The sequence below is a fragment of the Geospiza fortis genome, unplaced genomic scaffold (genome assembly GCF_000277835.1).
Source record: "Geospiza fortis unplaced genomic scaffold, GeoFor_1.0 scaffold54, whole genome shotgun sequence".
Taxonomy (NCBI): domain Eukaryota; kingdom Metazoa; phylum Chordata; class Aves; order Passeriformes; family Thraupidae; genus Geospiza; species Geospiza fortis.
The window spans coordinates 17,398,614-17,415,247 of record NW_005054301.1 but is presented as its reverse complement, the minus strand read 5'-3'; the positions used below and the strand labels follow the sequence as shown (position 1 = coordinate 17,415,247).

The window sequence follows — 16,634 nt, the reverse complement described above, 5'->3', positions numbered from 1 at the left end:
GCCCCTTTGGCCCAGCCTCTTCACCATGTCCTGCCAGCGGCGGAGAGCCCTCAACCGAGTGCCTGAGAGGGACCGGCCCCAGCACCGCGGGCAGATCCCGGCTCCGGGCAGACCGGCCCCAGCACCGCGGACAGATCCCGCGGTGTCTTTGGGCTCCGCCGGCGGGAGGGAGCTCCGGAGCTCGGCGTTCGCTCCAGCCCAGCTCTGTGCCTTGGTGCCCCGGGTTCCTGCGTGCTGCTGGCAGCCCCCTGCGGTAGCGGCACTCAGCTCTGCCGAGAAATCTCCCCACACGCACTGCCACCCACCTTGCTCACGGCTCCAGAAGAGGGCTTGTATTTGGGCTCAGAATCTGTCTTCTGTGGATTGGGATTGAAGAGCTTGGACGATGCCTGGTTAGAGTGGTGTATGAGTCTACGGACCCCGAGGTGCACTACAGAGTTAAAAAGAAACCTTGGATCTGTCACAACGTGGAGGGCTAAAATAAACCCTATACAACCAGCAAACCCAATCCAGGCCTTCCTGCCTCCCTGCAACCAACTTTACACACACACACACCCAACTGTGAGAATTCCCTCTTTTCTTCTTCCTTCAGCAACTGTAGGATGAGGCATTTTCTTCTATCTGGCTCAGGGTAAAAGCATACCCTGGGGGCATTAACACACATCTGGCAGGGACTGAAAGGTTTTAATCCAGCCTCCACTGCAATCAACAATGGCAAATGAACCAGTGATTCTGAATGTTTATGACATGGTGAGTATGAAATACTACTGACTGGGGAGCAGTGGGGCTGGGTGGGAGTTCATGCTTGGAGGGCAGGCACTGTACAAAGAGGAGCCAAGCACAGATCCCCAGAGAGGCTGATTCCCTTCCCCCCCCTCTTTTCCCTGGCCCAAACTCCTTATCCAAGCCTATCATCCTCTCATGTCAGTGTCAGAGATGATGCTGACATGATGCTGACCCTGCTTCTTTTTTTTCAGTTTTTTTAGCATTTAGCATATTTGTCCAGTTTACAGGTATTGTGCCAGATTTTCTGCAGGATTTTTCAGGAGCAGCGCTGGGTGAGGAGAGGACTTTTTAATTTCCAGTGCCCCACTTAAGGAAGAAAATATGGTCACCTCTGTATGTGTTAGAGATAATTTTCCTTTAATCTTAAGTGAACAAGCATTACCAGGCTGTGGGGTTGGGGTCAGGATTTCATCTAAGGAGGAGAAACAGCTATGGGGTTGCAGTAAGAACATAATTTCTAATAATCTGGATTAATTCCTCATATGCATAAGATTGTAGTTAATAATGCTCTCTGAAGGTTAATTGCAGCAACAAGAGTAAGAAATTGTCTGGTGAAGTTTCAGCCCCACAGAAAGGGGCATGGGCACATGCTGCTCAGCAATATTTCCTGAAAGTTCACAGGCTAGCAAGTGGTTTTCCTTGACCTCTTCTTGCAAGGGGGAATGTGAGTGGGTGTTTTCTGTGCTAGCAAATCAGAAGGTCCAAATCTTGGCACAAGCCCCCAAAGAGAAGGCGGCTTGGCACAGCCTATTTGCTTGCTGGTCTGACAGAAGCTGAGGAGAATCATGTTCACATGAGAAGTGTTTTGATGATTATGTATTTCACCTTTGTTTTTGATTACCAACTAATGATTTTTAAGAAGTAGTTTTCAGATTGTTCACAAATTTAATAAAACTTTCTGTGGAAAATATGGCCTTACAAGGCCCAGGTGCTGACTGAGCTCTAAATATCCAGCTCCAGACCTTTAAGATTACAGCATAGATTTGCCAGGCAGTGACAACTTTTACCAGGAAGCCCACAGAATGGTGTGGGTTTCCCTGCTGGGGAAATCCAGAGAACAGACACCAAAGAGATTAGGAGTGGGTTGCTGTAAAAGTGAAATGTCTTTTTATCGCAAGAATCAAGGGATCTTTGTGAACTAAAGCAGGTGGGTTGTTTTCTGAGGGAAGAGAGAGTGGTAAAGGTTATTTAGGTAGGACTGTATCTGCATTGGTGAGCAGTCCAGGAAGCATGAGTACAGTGGACTGAAACTGCCTCTTCCAGAGCTATTATTGGTCAAATTGAGCAAGTCAGTGTAAAATCCTTCCCAAGACTTTGGTCTCGATTGTTTATTGGTCAGTTGCTTAGCAGCCTAAACTGTAAACTCCCCCAAGAAGTTCTTCAGCCAACAGGTTTGGTAACCCAAATAGGTGGTAGCTAGTGCCTGATAACAGGGACTCGCATTGCAAATACACATGAAAGAGTTTATCATTAATCCTTTGAGGAAAATAAAGTTGTGTTGTCCTTTTATAATATCCACTGACTTCCTTGCAATTTTTTCAGTTTGTTCTGCAGCAGACTATGGCCTAAACTTTCCTCTCTCAGCCCCTGTTGATCCATCCCAAAGCAGTGGATGTTTCACCACTAAGCTGAAGAGATCCAAATACTGGATGGACATGGTCTTTACCTTTTTATGTTTGATTGATTGACACCAAAGATAAAGCCTTAAGTAATTAAGGCAGAAAGGAGCTTGCTGTTCATGGTCACTGTGTTCTGAGATGGACACCCAGACACAGTGAACAGAACTGAGGTCACCAATTTACTTCAGACTGAGTAGTTTTTGCTGCTTAGCCAACCATGGAAATCGTCATGTGTAAGTACTAACTCCATGGGTTAACCAGTCTATACACAGAAACTAATCTATTTTCATACAGCATCTGTTTGACTACCACTGAGTCACCTGTAGCTCAAGTCCTACCTTATGACTTCTGCAGCTACACGCTTTTCCATTGCTGCTATGATTTTAACACCACGAAGCCTGGAATGTAGCCATGCAAAATCTGCACTTTGTTACACTGTGGTGGGGAATTGCGGGGGAACTGGGAAATGAGCACATTTGCTTGAATGACTGTTGGAAAACTAGCCTCAGTGGAAAAAACCCAACAACAACAAAAAAGACAGCTTGGAACAACAATTAACTGGATGTGAAATTCTGCTTTCCTGACAAAGAACATGACCCCTGTATGGCAACTGGGAGCACTTACACTGCAGGAAAACTTATCCCTAGAGCAGAAGTTCAATTATGGGCTTTGTGCAGCTATGAAATACCCACTCTGTGTAGTCTTATGTATTCAACGATTATAGCCATTTATCCTTTTACCCATTGGATATGAAGTAGGCTTCTTTATGAAAAAAAGTGCTGCTGTTTAATGAGGTGTTTTGCACAAATTGCTGAAGCAGGTAGATCTATTTGTAGGCTTGTTTTCTTCAGCATAAAATAATGGAGCAAAAATGACTGGGTATTAGTGTTCTGAATATTGTCCTCAAAAGCAACCTATCTTCACCTCAGCACACAGGGTGGTTATACCCCATCTCATGCCAAAGAGCTTGTACACTTGCAAAACAGAGCAAATGGACTTTGCTGCTCAATTAGGACAATTTAAAGAGTAGATATGCAGGATACTGAGCTCTGATTTAATGTGTAAGTGTAAGAGAATAACAACATGGATCATGGGTTTGGTCACTGATGAATCTCTTTGCCAGTCTGAATTCAGCTCTTGCATGGACTTAATCTAAGCCATCTGCTGGTTGGAGACCTGCAAGAAATAACTAGGTCTATAAAATCTGTAACAGTTTGCTCAGATTAGTCAGTTACCACTCTGCCTTCAGAGGGACAAATCAAATTTCCTTTCATAACTTGCAGCTCTCTTCCTTCCAGTCTGCCTCAATAAGCTGTTTATCATGGAACAGATCTTACTTAGACCACAGGCACAGGGTTGATGTTTTTTAGTCAGGATATTATCCTGTTCCCTCATCACTTTAAGTTTTTGTGGCTTACATTGGAATAATTTATTTACTCACGGTACATTAATAAATGTTACCTACTTCAATCAGGCAGGAGAGTAAGTGCAATTATTTCCTGGGTTTAAATCTTTAACAAGCTAAACATATTCCACTAAAAATAGTTTGCTTGGAAGAGATTCAAGTTTGGGGGCTCTCATATTTTCAGCTTATTGCATAGTAGATTCATGCTATCATATAAGAGGCAAAGATATTCATATCACTATTGTTCCTCTTTTATTACAGCTGAGGTTGTCCTGAATTTCCCCTGTCTTTGCAGTTGATAACATACAAAAACTGTTTTGATCTACTGGCATTTTTACTTACTCCTTCTGCTGGGGAAAATCAACCCCTGAGATGTGCTGCAGAGGAGAATGAAAGCCCTGGTCAGCAGGGAATCAGGGAGCAGTGATGTAGGGTCTGTTTGAATGAGAGGGGGGCTCTCTTACTCAACCTTGTCTCACAGTTATTCCACTGATTCCACTGATGATGCTTGTCATTCCCTCTGGAGAGGGAAATACCATTCAGGTCACTGTAGATGGCCTGAAGAAAGGAAAATGCTTTGTACCTCTGCCTTCAGTATACATAAGGAGCCTTTGAGTCTATTATAAAAACAGCAATGGGCTTGCAAGCAAAGGACTTCATTCTGTGAAGTGATTGTTTTAAAGCATTGACTAGATCATGGAGCATGTCATTATCTCTCTGGAGGAAAGAATAAGTCTAGTTACTCAAAATGTGAACATGTTTGTGCTTACTGTAGGTGAAAATCTCGGATGCTCTTAGCTCACTTAGTCAGAAGAGTGAAAAATCCTAGTGCAGTGGTGACCCCATCTCTGCACTGCTTATTAGTTGTTTGTGAGCTGCTGTGTGTGGAGAAGCACAGCATCACTTGAGTCTGTTTGCTATTCCAGGAAGCCACATGGAGAGTAAGGGCAATTTTTTGTTAAGTAAGGTGATAGCTGTGAAATTTCTTGCTGTGATGAGCGGAATGATTGCTCTAAGTCAATTGTAGAACTTGTAGTCTTGAAAGATTAAGTATTGGACAGTCACTAGGATTTTTTTTCCCTCTTCCATATGTTGAACCACACATTTATTTTTTGTATTTAACTAATAGAGAACACAAAGTAAAATATTACCTTTGGGAGACTTTATTAAATTCTGGCAACTCCTAATATATGTATATATAAAAAAAAATTAAATGCTTTGATTTTCCTTCAGATATTTGTGAGTCATCTCTGGTCAAAATTATTAGTCAATTCTGAATCATTTTAGTTCTCCAAAACACACTGTTCACTCAAAAGTTTGCCATGTTCTTGGAAGGGCATGGCAGGTCTACCCTATTCTTATTTGTTCTGTGACCAGGCACAAAACTCATAAGAGTTCCCCCTTCCATGAATAAGAACTGCCTAGGAAAAACTGGGGTGTTTTTAATCTTCTTCATGGGCTTGTAGTGGAGGTAAGTGTAAAGATTTTGTGTTTAACATTTGACTCTATCACTGACTCTTCATTTATCCAGATTCTTATTCATTCTTCTGACTTCAAATCATATCAAGGTCAGGGTACTGGGTAACAAAGCAGAATGGTGAGCTAACAGGGGCCTGGAAACGGGTTCCCCACAGTGCTATAGTGTATCCCACAGGAGTGCTAAATGCTCTTTTTTTCTAGGAGTAGTCAGACATAATGCTGCTCAAAGGTGATATTGTGAGGGATCAGACAGCCCTCAGGTGCTTGTTTTATGCATCTTTCTGGAGCTTTGAGTTGGCCTTCTGTGCTGATTTTTTGTTTGTTTGGTAGGACTGTGTTTAGATTATTCAACTATGCATATGCTGCATAATGGGTTCCGGGTTCATAATCACTCTTGTGTCATACTATGATACTTTCTGTAATGGGCCCAAAAACTCTCTGGGAAGACGCTTGGTTAAAGGTCAGAGAGCCTAAATAGACCACTGCTGAGAATGAGGGAGGAGAGCAGAAAAAGCTGGATAACAGCAGAGTCCTGAGCCCAAGGTATGAGAGGTGTGTCCAGACTGCTTCAGTTTTCTTGGATACAACAATTCCCAGTGCAAATGTTATTGACTTTGGGAAAAAAAATCAGTATTTTTTTTTTAAAAAGGTGTTATGGCAAATTTGGTGGCAGTACATTAGAGGTTTCAAATAAATCAGGCTGAGCAGCCTGGCAGTCTGTGCAGGTGAGGAAAACTAGGCTTTGTTTCTGCATCTCTTTTCCTCCTAGACTGCATCAATTTCATTTGAGAGACAACAGGCTGACCTCAGGCAGGGTAGTAGGGAGTAGTCCCACTCTTGCCCTGCTTGAATGCAGGAGCAGAGGGACAAGAAAAGCAGTTTGGTGATGCTGAGCACGGTGTTGTAGTCAGTGCCTGCTTCAAGTCTGTGAGAAAATGACAAAATGTAACTAGACATCCCTCCCCTCTTGCATCTTTGGAGAGAGGAAATCAATTGGAAGAAAAGATTAAAAAAACTATTACACTGAGCTGCAGCTGAGTTCTTTCCTTCAAGAAGAAGGAATCCAAACATGTCATCTGATTTAAATCAATTAAGGAGAAAAAGAGGAAGTGGCATGGCCCAAGTTAATAAGTCCAGCAATAAAGTGTGCCCATTTATGTATGGAAAGTGAATTTTTGTTGTCTTAGCAACAGCCTAGAGATGTGTTATCCATCAGGGGAGCAGTCTGTTTGGATGTTGTCAGGGTGACAAGCTGGCTACCTGTGTTACTGCAGATCTTCTCCAGCGCTGCAGCCCTGTCACTGGCTACTGTATGCTTATGCATGAGATGTCTAAAGAGCTGTCTCTTGACTGCACACAGCGCATTGCTCTCTCCAGCCCCAGCATTTATCCCATCAGCAAACTCACCGAGCCAGTGCTCTGTTGCCCAGTGGACTGACTTGAACTGACTCATCCAGGGCAACACGGGAGTTGGCGCTTCTGCTAGTCCTGCTTGCCTTAGGAAAGCTGCTCCCCAACATGCTCTCCTTTACACCAGCAAATGTAAAAAACCTGAGGAGAACCTAGGAAAGCTAAAGACAGTATTAAAAAAATGTGTGAACTCTGCTTCTGGAACAAAAGCCTCATGGATCCTGTCTTTGGGCTGCAGTTCCCACATCAGTGCTCTTGAGTTGGTTCCTGCAGGCGACAGTCTGACTTGGTGTCTCTAAAAGCACTCATTTCAAGTCAACCTGAACTCTTCTGGGGTCAGGAGACTCCTGTGCAGGATTTCAGGTGTAAGCCCAGGGGCTTAAATAAGGTCAGCTCTAACCCACAGATATGGAAGATCCAGAGTTACTTTTGCTGTTACTGGAAGCTGTTCTTTAACCCCGTCTACAGGCGAAGTCCCAATCCCCTGGCCTGGCTCTGAGCAGCTCTGAGAGAAATGATTGCTTCCTCTTGAAACCATATGGAAGTTGGTTTCCAGTGATTTTTCTCTGGTGCTTTTTGGGCTTTCCCCTTACAGAAAGGCAGATTCCTTTTAGAACATGACACTTCTGTCAGCAAGATTTAGCTTCTGGCTCACTAGGCTGTCAAGGTTCCTAATTTTACTTGGCTATTCTTTAAAACAAACAAATAAACCCCCAAACCAAACAAACCCTTCTTATTATTGATTAAAGCTGATGTGTTAACAGTACTGGAGCCTGTCATTCTCCTAACAAATAAATTTATGCTAGCAGTAGGAAAGCAGACCCTTCTGGCTCTACATCCCTACTGTATAGGTTGAGCTGCTCTGGTGTCATGGCTCAGCTGGTCATCCAGCTTCCTACTCAGGCAGCCCACAGGGACTAAGTCATACATGCCAGTGGGAGCTTCTGTAGGGGAGAGCTGAGCATTACTGAGCTACCAATTTGGAACAGCTGTCAGATCCATTTCCAAGTGTGGTGATCAGCAGGTAAATAGTTGTGCATTAGTGCAATGAACTGAATTTAAATGGGTGTCTTAGGGCTGAAAGCTATGTTAGTGACCTTAACTGCCCTTATTCCAATTCTTTGTTTGTTTCAGTCCCTCATGTTCCTGTCATTATGCCAAGATGACGTAGCTGGAGCTGGGGAGGGAGTCAGAGACCAATCAATACAAAAAAATCTATATTTTTGCTGGGGAAGAAAAAAACCAAAATTCTCAAGTCTGATGATTCTTTCTCTAACAAGTAGACTCAGACTGTTAGGAAAGAAAAAAATAGATTTGCTACTGTTCTAACAAACACTGGATGTTTTTGAGCATGAAAGATCCAGGGCAGAGAAAGCAGGTATCTCCTCATTTCAGAACTTTATCTATCAGCATGTGAATCTATGAGACTTGTCATCTGAGAGGAAAATATGAGGCTGCATCCTAAGATTGGAAAATTGCTTTGACTGGTAACTTAATTTTTAAACAATTAATCTTAAGATGTCTGGGAAAGCAATGATAAGGGAAATAGAAAATCTGGGAGAAATAAATGATCTCTGATAGGTGGGAATGCTGATCTACAGAAGCAAGTGTCTGAAGCTAGAAATTCTGAAAGCATTTCAGCCTGTTTAGTGCATTCATTGTGTGTGTCAACATATGAGTTGAATACCATGTGATTCCTGATAGATCCACATCTCTGGGAAAGGGAGGACCTGGCACAGTGTAAGCTCTGTTGATTACATGGTTTGCTGAACCTTCAACCTTGGATCTGTTACTTTGCTTTCCATATGGTCAAATTAAACTCACAAGGAACTATCAACCTGTTTGCTGTTCTCTTCGATACCTTCTAGTGAGTGACTTCTACTGGATTCTGGTGCAAGAAAATAAGCTTCCTAGATGCTGATTGCTGCCTTGGGGTTTAGAGTGTACAAGGAGCCCAATGTAGCCTTTCAGAGTGAATTACAGGCTTTGCCATAGGTTAGCTTTCCCTAGGTATGCAATGTTCTCCAAGACATCAGTTCTTGGCTTATCTGTGTGTCTTGCTCTGTTTGGGATTACTTGGAGCTGATGAATTTATAATTGCCCTGTATTTGTCATCTCCCTCAGCTCTGGATTAGTCTGGTGAATGTGAGAAGTGATAGAAAGAGGAGCGAGAGGTTAACCATGGGATTAATCTGATAAGTCATTACCTCTGTCATTAACCTCTACTTTTGGGCAGCACCTGGGGCAAGAGCCTCAGCTATCTGCTCTAGTTCCATAAGAAGAGGCCTAGGTTGTGGGTATTTTCAGGCAGGGCTTTGTTGCTTTCTTAGCAAATCATTTATCTAGAAAACAAAAGGCTCTGCCTAGCGAGGCATAGATATAAAGGGATGTTTTAGCATATTTGGCTGACCTATGGATTTCTCTCAGGAAAGGTTGAGGCATTTTCCCTCATTGATCTTCTTTCATAGCTATCAACTTTGAAGACATGTCTTGACTATTTCAGGGCATTTGAGATAGCATGACACGCCCAGAAGTTTTGTCATGAGTGCTGCTTATGTACTGGGGCAGTAACAGTACTAGTTCTGCATTTGGCTTCTACCATTTAGTGCGCTGATGCATCTGGGGTGACAGAGACCAGGTTAAAATCCCTGGGGGTGTCAAATACAGCTGCCTCTTCACACAGGTTTGCATGAGAAGCAGACAGCAGGAAACTCTGGATTTGCTTGTTCTGGGTCTCTTGTGTGAAAATATTTCTGTATTGTTTGAAATTGCTCACTTAGCAGAAGAGTACATATTTCCAGTGAATCCTAGCTGTTCCAGGAGGTTGTCCAGGCTGGAGCCAAGCTATAGTGCTACTCACACTTGTTCTATGGCCCACTGAGCATGTACTTTGTATGAAAGGAATCTATTCCCTACTTTATACGATTCTAAAACTGTTTCACCACAAAGGAATGAGAAAGCTGGACTCGAGATACACTATGATAGATCAGCCAGGCTGCTTCTCTCTGAGGCAGGTGGAGAGTCAAATTCCTTCTGCCTGGCTGAGGTTGTTAGGAAGTTGGTTTGTACCCTCCTGGACAAATGAGTGGGCTCCTGGTTATTAGGTACAAGCAGAAAGTACTTGCTCCTCTTGGGAATTAAGAGGTCAATCTTGCTTTTCCCTCATTCTACTGGTTTGTTTTCAATCAGGGCATTTTTAGACAGATGTCAGGCTTTGTTGTTCTGAGAGGATCTTTTCCGCCCCTTCTTCCTTACCTCTCTACCTAGCCTGCAGATTCAGTTGTTCGTGCAGCTTTTTTTCTGAGTTTGTCCCAGCCCTAAGAATTCAAGGGCTATTATGCCTTTAGAGCAACCCTGTGATGGAGACATTGTGGAAAGGGGGGAAGGCAATGCTGAAGGTCTCCAGATCTGTGGAGGCCAGAGCTAAAAACACATGTCCCAGGCTGAAATCCACCCACCATCTGTCTCCAGCTCTAACATTCATTGTTCTTGATTGCAGTACCATTTGCTGTACTTTTATTCACTCTAATTTTTATGGCTGCTCTTTATCCAAGACAGCTGGCTATCTTCTCTTTGGCAGTTTTTTGGATGTGGAATAGACTTATCTTCTATTGCTGGAGCACTGTGCCTTGTGTGCTGGCTGCTGCAAGAATACTGGGGGACAGGGCATTGAGGAATAGGTTGTACTGAATTGAAACAGAACGGATGTTCCAGTGTAAGCCAAGGAGAAACGGGCAAATTAAATGGGTCCAGTTCAAGCTCAGGTGTTCTTGGGATCAGAAGAAAGGAAATACTATAAATCCTTTTTTCCCCCTTATGTGTGCAAAATTAAGAGCTGTGACTTCTGCAGAGCAAAAGCCTCTGGAAGAATGAAAAAAAATGCAAACCCCATGAATCCCTAAAAATTTCAGTTGTTTTTATTGTCTGGGTCAAATTCTGTCTCCTCCCCTGGGCAGAGTGCTGCTGGCAGGAAGTGTTATATATCATGGAAGCCAGAGGCCTTGGCAAACAGACAGGACACCCCTGGGGGCAAGGGAGGACAGCCAGGAGCTCATCCCAGCACTGTGTTAATAAGATTGGTTATACATCCCCCTGACTGCCAAGCATGTATTCTTCTGTCCCTTGTATTCAGGCAGAGCTAAAAGGAAGAAACATGTCACCAGAGACCTGAATTGGGGGGTAAAAAAAGAATGGGCATGGGGAGGAAGAGACTCCTTACACATCTTTTTTCAGTTTTTAACTGCTTAGGATCAACTAAAAGTTTTTCAATACTCTTTGAAGCACCCTCTATTCTTGAGAGAAAGGCAAGGAAGCAGGAAGCAAGCTAGAGTAAAGGTGATATTATACAGCTCACATGTCCATCTGTGGCTTTTCAAGTGCTGTTTGTAATATGGCATGTTATTGAAATGCTTCAAGGATTCCCTTTGTAATGTGTAATTACTCTGAGATATGCAGTTCAGTGCCTATTGCAGCTGCTGTTCTGACTAATTTTAATGTGGTTAAAGCCATTCGTGGATCAAAGAAATTTATGCAGATGAAATTTTAAAGCTAGTGTAAAGAACAATTTAATAGTCTCTAACACATCAGGTACTTAAAAATCCTGTACTTGGTACCTCTGAACTTGGATTTTACCTCTTATACCCAGAGGACTTTGAAGCATATTTCTAACTGTCTGTTACTGCTCCTGAGATCTCAGAGGTGTCTCATTAAAGCTGGTGTTCAAGCCTATTAAATACACGAATGCAGCTTCTAATGATGCATCTCATTTAGGTGAGCTGACACCAGGAGCTGGGAGGGATCATTGCTGCCCTGGTCCGCCAGTGCATAGTGAAAGCCACCTGGAGAAGTGCAGGATAATACCTTCTTCTGTGTTGGAAGATACTCGAAAAGGCGGCTGACTTCCAGGGGCACGCCAGCCTTGTCACCTTCTCACCATACCAGCTCCCTTCCCTCCCTTCTGAAAAGTGCAGCTTCAGCTCCAGGGGATTGCAGATGGGAAGCATCTGTCCTTGAGCTCTCAGTCTCTCCAGCCAGTTAATTATTAACCATCACAATATCCCTTGTGTCAAGCATCTGAACTGCCCATGAAGCATGGAGAACTGTTTTATCAGCCCAGTCAGAAAGTTTTATTGTTCTGTTACTCATTATTGTAAAGCTGTTGTTCTGTCAAAGAACTTAAGCACCCAGAAGTGATAGTTATCTCATCTGTGCCCACACCAGATGACCTGGTACTAGCAGGGGCAACAAATGTGCAAACTGGGAAAACACAAGAGAAAGTTAAGCTTCTTTCGTGGGTCTGGCAACAGATCTGGTGCTGTACCATTGCATGGGATGAGAACTGTAATGCTGCTGCAGCTACAGGTATATTGCCCATTATGAACACCTACCTACTAGGAACAAACCCCAATATTTAGCTCTCTAAAAGATACCTGCTGGGCTGTTAAATCCTGGGTGGCACAACTAATTTTCTGTGACTGCTGGCTGGCTGTTGTGCCTCTCTGTGGTATGCTGCTGTTTGCCATTGCTTAGAATCAGAGAGACACTTGAGGTTGTATGGAGCTCTAGGACTTACCTGTGCTCTGATTCAGCTTCTGTACTGAGACAGACCAAAGAGTAGGCATGAAAGAAGAAAATCACTGAACTCGTCTGAAGGCACTTCTTACTATTGGGAATATTCAGACATGAGAACCTAACACCCAACTCCTTCTAGCTGGGACAATTCTAGTGGAAATGGAATGGCACCAGCACTTCATTTCTGATTGAGGCAATATTCCACTTTCCTGCTACCATTTAAAATCCTACTGTGGGAAGCCTTGGGTGTTGCAGGTAAACGAACCCTTTAAGACAGGATGATACACGTGGCTTAAATCGTGCTCTTTAGGATCCCTAGGATATCATTAGCTCTTCAGGTACCTCTATGTTCTCCTCTGCCCTTCCTTCTATCCCAGGATGCCTTCATGCAGACTGAAAGAAATTATAGTGGATCTGATAGCATGCTTTTTTTTCTGAGTAAATTGATGATAGAATATCAATAATTAGCACAGCAAGGGTCAAACTCACTCTTCCTTCATTCTCTTCTAAGATACTATGTAGAAGACCAACTCTTATTTACATATATTAATAGATGGTGATTTTTTTCCTCTTTTCAATTCAAACATAACATTGTGTTCAATGACACCACAATGTTTTGTGGAAAGTACAAGTGCTTTGAACATGTGGGAATCAAAAAGCTCTAAACAGATTGTTTCATTCTGCCAACAAAGCATGTCCTTGGACTCTGGCCGAGAACAACCAAACCTTCATTTTGAGTAAAGCGCTGGATGGTGAGAAAGAGAAATACCCAAACCTTAGTCCTAGTTCCCATCTCAATTGCATTTCTAGCAAGCCACTTCAATCTCTTTGCCTCGAGTCATCTCACCTGTAAGATACCCTATTTATGGGATGCTTAGGTGTTTAAAACTCTGACTGCTTTTTGGCACCTGGGATGTAGCTGCCTGAGTGGGAATGATTCCCATAGGGATGGGAGGCAGCAGCAGGATTTCTGGGTGGTGAGCTGAGGGGCAGCAGCCCTGCATCCTGCTGGCTGCCTGACCTGTGTCTGGGTGAGCACATGCTCTCCTGCTCCATCCCTCCTGCCTGCCCTGGCAACTGTTCCTGACCTTCCTGTCAATCAGGGGATGGTGGTCCCAATCCTTCTCACCAGAGCCTGCCTGGTGAGGATGGGGGATTTTCTGAAGCAGTCACCCATCACACCTGCTGCCCTCTGACCACAGACAGCAGATGAAGTATTTAGAGACAGCTGCTATTTCTGTCATTAGCATCCAGACTTCCTGGGAGAAAACTGCTGAAATCTGTGACAGCTGAAATCTGAGTCAGAGGAAGCTTTTTGCTTCAGCATGTACAAAAGCAAGGGGAAAGTGGGGGAGGGAAAAACAGAGCTCAATTTGCTATTCATTTAGTTCTGTCAGGAAAGCCCAGGCAAATCAAGATGATGGTGTGTGAATTGCACACAGGTTGCAGCATGGTGGATGTTGTTTAAGGGATGGAAGATGCAGAAGAGGTGGGTAAGAAAACAAATGCAGCATGAGGGGGCTGTGTGCTGTGCTGTGTGACAGGATACATTAGCTCCCCCTGAGCAGTTCTGTGCTCTGGACCTTGCTGATGGTGCTTGACCATTTAAAGCAAATGCATCTCCATGCTGTGTTGCTGTTGCAGGGGGTGGAACAGGATACCCAAGGGATCTGCTTAGCCTTTTCCCCTCCAGGGCATGATCCTTTCTCAGTCTTCTCCAGTGTACTTGCCATTATTTCCCTGGAGAAGGAAAAGGCTGTTATTCCCGATGAGCAGCTGAGGCACCGGCTTGCAGAGAGGCTAGCTTGTCAGATGATAGGACATGAGGAAGGGAATGAAGCTGTGTCAGGGTAAGTTCAGACTGGACATTAGGAAAAAGTTTTCACTGAGAGGGTGATTGGCCACTGGAAGAGGCTCTTCAGGGAAGTGGTCACAGCAACAGCCTTGCATGTTCAAGGAGCACTTGGACAACATTTTTAGTCATTACAGTTTAGTTTTAGGTAGTCCTGAGAGAAGCAAGGAGTTGAACTTAATGATCCTTATTGGTCTCCTCCAATTTGACTCTATGATTAGGTAACTTGTTGTGCAGTCCCTTGGGTTTTGATGTGGAGTTAGGATTGTGAGACTATTCTTATTCTTCTCCAGATGTAGCTGCTGAAAATGGTCTGATTTCTTTTTAAGGACTATGATAGATATTTCAAAGCAAAATGTTTTACTGCAGCTTCCCAGCTTACCTGTGCTCTCCTTTGACAGAGTTCAGATAGCTTCCAGCACTGAAGGGAACTGTGGGTCAGAAGCACTCTTCCAGCACTCAGTCTTTTCAAAATGAAAGTGCAGGCCCTCTGTTGTTATTGTGATTTCCCGTTTGAAAGAAAACTCCCAGGATTTAGTGTCGTACTGTGATGCCAACAGGATCAGAGATGGTTCTTTCCAAACTGATCAATTTACAGAGCATCTCTGGTAATACAATTCAAGAAGCTCTCTGAAAAGGTGTCACTTAGTGAACAGGGGTAAATGGGCCAGAGCACGAACAATTAGTGCTCCCCTTTTCCCCCCATGACTCTGTATAAACTTTGGACTGAGATAGGAGGAGGTAAAGGAGAAACAGTCACTCCCAGTTCTGCCCAATGACTTGACAACAGGATTACATTCATGTTAATCCATCAAAATTTATCCTCTGCTTTAGAAATAAAAACAATTGCTCTAGACAAGCCTGAAGTCTTTATGCTGACGTGTTTACACGGGGTATAATTTAATTTGATGGCAAATAGATTTGAGAATATTCTTGTTTAACTTGGTACTGGACAAAATAAAATGCTACCTAGGATTTTGGGGGGATAAGAACACGGGGGTTACAGGAGGTGATGTGGTTAAGCACTGCATGCACATATGTGCTCTGGGGACAGCTTGACAGACTGCAGGCTTTTGGAAAGAACTGGTCTGGCAAAGGAGCTGGGGGGAGAAAGCATCTGCCAGTAAATAGATAGATAAAGATGTTTTGTGCTGCTTTTAAGGAGCACCAATCATCTTTATAACTTTGACAGGTGGCAGGGGGGCAGGAGGGGAGGAAGAGATTCAGAGAATTGTATGGGTGGTGAAGAAATTAATCCTAATGAATTGGAAGAGCAAATCCACAGTGGGCAGAAAGCTTTGGATTTCTGCCCTGCTGGATATGAATAAATAGAAGAGAATCCCTCTTGCATGCAAGAGCTAATTGGGCAATTACAGCCTAATCTCAAAACCTTTCCTTAAATTGTATTCTGACTACCAAAGTGTGAGCCAGATTCTCTCCCACAGGTTCACAAGGCTTGCCCAGTCTTTCAGACAGGTGAAATCTCATCTTTGAAACACCTCCCCTCCTTGTATTTCCAGGGTTTCCTTTCCATGTTTTCATTCTTATTCACAGAAAAGAACACAAACATAAGAACGGCCAAACTGTTTCAGACCAAGGATCCATCTAATCCAATTCCATTATTCTTCCCTCAATGCCTGCTTGTGGTCACAATTGGGAGATGGAGCAGCACAAGCATATATGACACTTCCTTCTAACACATTCACACATTTTTAGCTCTGGGGCTTCTCTGAGCTTGACCTCTGCTTCTTTACTAGGCCTCCACAGCTCTTTCTTCCATTCAGTTTTCCTGAGCAAATGTAACCTTCTGTATGAACAGCCCTTGCTGGTAGCTTGCAGGTGTATTACTTAGTGGTGAAAAGCTAAGTCCTCTTCTGATATCCTCATGCCTCCTACTTCTGCAAAAATAAAAGTGGGAGGTTCCAGCATGGGAATCTCGCCAGTTTTATTTTGGAGGAAACAAGAAAAGATTAAATTCATTTTTTCTGTAACAGTGGGGGTTTTTTTTCTGTAGCAGTGGGTTCTGGTTTGAGTTCTCCTTTTGCAGCTTTGCTATCACTTGGCCCTAAAGACTTCTGACCTGTTGGAGGAAGGATTGAAGAAATAAATGTTACTGGAGAGGCTATTCTTCTAATTTTTTAGGTCTGTCTAGAAGCTAAAAGTGAAAATGTTTTCATATACTCTTGAAAGGACAAGGTCTTGAGACAATTTGAGTGAGGAATGATCAGTAAGAGTGCTGCCTGCAGTGCTCTCTGCTGGACACTCAGGTTCTCCCATCCCTAATTTGTGTGTTCTTGATGTCTAAATCTTTATTGTGACTGCACTTGAACTAAGATTTGAGTGCCACAATGCCAAGCAGTTCTACATGCTGAAGACACAGAGCATCAGAATGCTTCCAAAATCTTGGCTATTCTTAAGGCTTTAAAACTCAGGACTGGTTCCTGTTTACTTGAAGCATCTTCCAAAGGCTCACTTGTGGCATGAATCATGTTATTCTCCATCCCATCTCTCT

General features: G+C 43.4%; 1 protein-coding gene across 1 annotated transcript in view; it reads left to right on the top strand.

Moving 5' to 3' along the window:
- Positions 1–6: 6 nt before the first annotated feature.
- The window catches only part of LOC102044674 (deubiquitinase DESI2-like), a 54,183-nt gene continuing 37,555 nt past the window's right edge, over positions 7–16,634 (top strand). The window contains exon 1 of the mRNA XM_005417546.2: positions 7–750. Within this exon, the coding sequence (XP_005417603.1) occupies positions 712–750 (39 nt within the window). The 5' untranslated portion in view covers positions 7–711. The remainder of the gene's footprint in view (positions 751–16,634) is intronic.